At 46.3% G+C, this 4,242-nt stretch overlaps 1 protein-coding gene across 5 annotated transcripts in view; it reads right to left on the minus strand.

The window, feature by feature from the left end:
- The window catches only part of LOC133397067 (ras-related protein Rap-1b-like), an 11,697-nt gene extending 7,587 nt beyond the window's left edge, over window positions 1-4,110 (minus strand). The window contains exons 1-4 of one of the 5 annotated variants that reach the window (XM_061667524.1): window positions 3,787-4,057; window positions 2,687-2,793; window positions 2,163-2,232; window positions 314-382 (exon numbers count right to left, since the gene is read on the minus strand). In XM_061667524.1, coding sequence (XP_061523508.1) covers window positions 314-382; window positions 2,163-2,219 — 126 coding nt within the window. In that variant the 5' untranslated portion in view covers window positions 2,220-2,232; window positions 2,687-2,793; window positions 3,787-4,057. The other 4 variants (XM_061667526.1, XM_061667523.1, XM_061667525.1 and 1 more) reach the window with 4 other exon arrangements.
- Window positions 4,111-4,242: the final 132 nt, after the last annotated feature.

Below are 4,242 nucleotides of genomic sequence, written 5' to 3' on the forward strand. Positions count from 1 at the left end.
GAAGCCGTCCGGAAGTCTTTCTCCATGGCCTCACCGAACTCCTCCCATACCAGAGTTTTTGCTTCAGCGACCACCAGAGCTGCATTCCGCTTGGCCACCCGGTACCCATCAGCTGCCTCAGGAGTCCCACAGGCCAAAAAGGCCCAATAGGACTCCTTCTTCAGCTTGACGGCATCCCTCACCGTTGGTGTCCACCAACGGGTTCGGGGATCGCCGCCACGACAGGCACCGACCACCTTACGGCCACAGCTCCGGTCGGCCGCATCAGCAATGGAGGCGTGGAACATGGTCCACTCGGACTCGATGGACTCACCTTCCTGTAGGAATCTTCTATCGTGGGGTCATACTTCTCCACAAAGATTCCTTGAACAAACTGGACCGTCTACAAACACAGACACACACAAAATCAGATCAAAGGAAGTATTTCAACAGTGTAAATGTGTTGTCTATTTGAATTCAAACATGTTAATGTGATTATTCTATGCATGTGTCTGGATGCACATGTGCCTGTATGTGTGTGTGTTAGGGCTGTACAATAGATCGTTTGAGCATCGTCATCGCAACGTACGTGTTTGCAATAGTCACAGCGCAAGGTCCTGCGCAATGTCGGTGTATCGAAATGCAGCCAATCAACTGTAACATTAATAAGTGACCACGCTAATAAGACTCTAGTCAATTATACATAGGCGGAGCCAGGAGGTGGCCAGAAAATAACGTAGCCACGCCATCCCCAGGGTTCGCGCTGCCCATTTGCCATCTCGCCAATGGCTACTTAAATATTTCCCAAGGTCGCCACGCTGGTGTCTCAAAACTCAAAAGCCCTTCTTGATAAAAGTTACAGTGAGGGCGCTCATTCTGCCGTGTGTGGATGGTGTTAATGGTTTAGTTTCCCCCCCGCTTTGTAAAACGGTTCAATCCGCTGTCCAGCTGCTGCCAGCTAAGCAGTCAGGCTCACTGGGAGCGGCGCATCGGGGAAGACGAGACCCAATGCCGCAGAATTGAAGCGCGCATATTTACTACAGTGACATACGTTTGAGGTGTCGATGGCCAATGTGTCCTCCAATTCACATTAGTTCTCGCTGCTAGCTAGCTGCCTTCTTCATGAATGCACAAGCCGCGAGTCCCATTTTGGGTGTGGCACTGGCTTGAAGCAGGGCGTAACTAGCTCGTCATTTGGGGCCCAAGGCAAACATAGTCATGATCCCCCCCCCCCCCCATGTAATTTAGACCACTTTGTCCTGCTTTGAAATCTGTTACAATTATCTGACAGCTGAAGTTAGCCTACTAATATTTACCACAGAGATTTTGAATATCAGAATCAGAATTATCTTTATTTGCCAAGTATGTCCAAAAAAAAAAACACAAGGAATTTGTCTCCGGTCGTTGGAGCCGCTCTCGTACGACAACAGACAGTCAATTGACAGAGAACACTTTTGAGACATAAAGACGTTGACAAAAATAACAGTCACTGACCAATAAAGCGTTGCTAGTTGTCTGGTAATCCCGGTACATTTTTTTTTTTTTTTTTGACAATTGTGCAAAAGATGCAGAGTCCTGTAACACTTAAAGCAGTTCGAATGACTAATATTGCAATAATATTGTTAATGTGTGTTAATGTGTAGCATTTTAACAAGGTATGATGTTAAATCAATAAGTCAATATTCTACTTTGACTAAAGGGTTTTCTTTTTACAATAGTAAACTAAAGATTTTATCATATCAATTCATCGTAACATTTGAGTCTGGCCTACAAGAAAGAGTTGTTCATTTGTTGGCCATGTCCAATCTTGTGTCGGTCATACTATAGAATAATTTATTTCTTGTTTTTTTCTGAAGATAAACTACATCCCGAAAAATGGCATGCTAAATTAAGACTATCCACTAAACCTTCCATATCGTTCAGCCCAACTCCAACTGATGACTAGATAGTTTTAATTGGGCCCACATTGTTCAACCTTATCGGCTTCCCAGTGACAAGGACTGGCCAAGTGTGGCTAAAGGTTTTGCTACATAAACACAAGTGATGTTGTGGCTAACTACACACAAGTCTGGCTTGGAGATTTTTATTCTTTCTTTCTGTCTGTCTGTCTGTCTGTCTGTCTGTCTGTCTGTCTGTGTGTGTGTGTGTGTGTGTGTGTGTGTGTGTGAGACAAAGCTTCTTACCAGCGCAGACTTGCCAACACCACCAGATCCTAAAACCACCAGCTTGTATTCACGCATCTTGACCTAATGTCTACACACACACGCACGCACAATTATGTTAATGAGCAGGTCACGTAGTTGGTGATGTCACGAGTGTGGAATCCAACTGTTGCTATAGCATCAGGTATGCGTGTGTGTGCGCAAATATCTACTTATGTGTGCATGCGAGTGAGTTATGTACATGTGTGCGCAAAGATCTGTGTACACGCTCGTGTGTATGTGAAAATGCATGCTTATGTGCGCATGTCTGCGTGCATGTGCATCTGTTAGCGTGTGTCTGTGAGTCCATGTGTGTGTGTTTGTGTGCATACCAATCATGCCTGCTGTAGCGTTTGCTGTAACAAGATGCAACATGACAACACACACACAATGTGTCTTTGAGGGTTGTTGTGGTGGTGATGATGTGTGTGTGTGTGTGTGTATCAACAGACGAGGATGATGGTGTGTTTCACGAAGGAAGATAAGTTCTCAAATTGCGTATTCACCAAGTTGAGCCACGTTCGGGAGTGTTGGTGGTGGGGGGGGCGGGAGCTATGGGTAATGTCGCTTCCACTGAACTACAAATCCAAGTGGAGATATGTTGCTGTAGACTCTGAACACCCCACATACACAAACATACATAAAGACGCAACTTCAATGCTCGTTAAATGATAACGTTGACATATGTTATCGTCCCTTAAGGTGTCACCTTGTTGATATAGCTGGTCAAGTTGTTGGACCCTAACTTCCTCATTTGCACACAAACTCGTCAAAATGTTATCTTTGAATTAATACATTTGTCCTAGTCCCTGAAGGCCTCATAACAGTTAAGTTGTTGGACCATGAACGTCTCCCCTACAGACTACACTATAATGTCCCCTAAAAAAAAATTCAAATAAAAAAATGTCCGAGAGTCATTGAAGGCCTCATCAGTTTTTGGACCCTGAACGCCTCACCTGTTCAAATACACACAAAGGCTAAACTTAAAATGTCCCCTTTAAAAGAAGCCATTTGTCTTACAGTCCCTGAAGGCCTCATCAAACTCATTTATTGCAGTCAAGTGTTGGACCCTGAACACCTCGCGTACGCGCAGACACAACTAGGTGGGGTCTGTCAATACTAATAAAACGTGCGCGTGCGGTGAGAGAGAGAGAGAGAGAGAGAGAGAGAGAGACAGAAAGAAAGAGTTACAGAGAAAGAACACAAGGCTAAGCTAGAGCATAGAGAGAGCGAGAGAGAGACAGACAGACAAACAGTCGTCGATAATATGACGGAAGTTCCTGTGGCTGCCACAGGAGCGCTCATGCCGGCCAGCTCTCCGGGCAGGCCCCGCAGTGTGTGTGGAGTCGACGGGCGGGCCGCCATCATCTCAATAAAAGCACGGGGACGACTAACGGTCTTATCTTTCCGCCGCCTGTGTGTCCGTCGATTACGATTCACTTCCGCAAACCGGCCCCATCTCCCCTCGGCCTGTCGCGCAACCCCCCGCACCGAGCCCAACCCCGCTGTCTGTCACAAGTGGTCGCGGTGCGTCGTGTCTAAGGTGACACGTCGGAGAAAAGCATTCAAATTAACGAGCGAGGACGAGAGAAAAAAAAAACCTCACCGTCATTCACCCCCGTCTACTTGCTCCTATCCCCCGTTCTGCGTGAACGTTGCTCGATCGCGAGCCGCTCCCTCCTCTACCAACGACAGGAAGACACGCACCTACATCCGGTTTATCGTTTCATAATAAGTTATACCGGAAGTTGGCCTCAACTCTCAAATATGGTCGATTTGTCAACGAGAGAAAGTTATGCACTACTTTCAGTCTGATAGGAGAGAAAACGAACGGAGTTCGGGTATATATGCTGATCGGATAAATTACTCACTCACACACACAAACAGGAGTTTCACACTCACGCGCGAACACGTCTGTCACGTCGCTGTCAAGCCACACCCATACAGGAAGGAGTCACCCAAAATAGCGACTTCCCTTACACACACACACACTTCCTGTTTGTGTGTTGCTGAGCTACAGGAACAAGGAGACTTTAGAAAAATAGACAAGCTCAAGTTCTGA

The sequence above is a fragment of the Phycodurus eques genome, chromosome 22 (assembly GCF_024500275.1).
Source record: "Phycodurus eques isolate BA_2022a chromosome 22, UOR_Pequ_1.1, whole genome shotgun sequence".
NCBI lineage: Eukaryota > Metazoa > Chordata > Actinopteri > Syngnathiformes > Syngnathidae > Phycodurus > Phycodurus eques.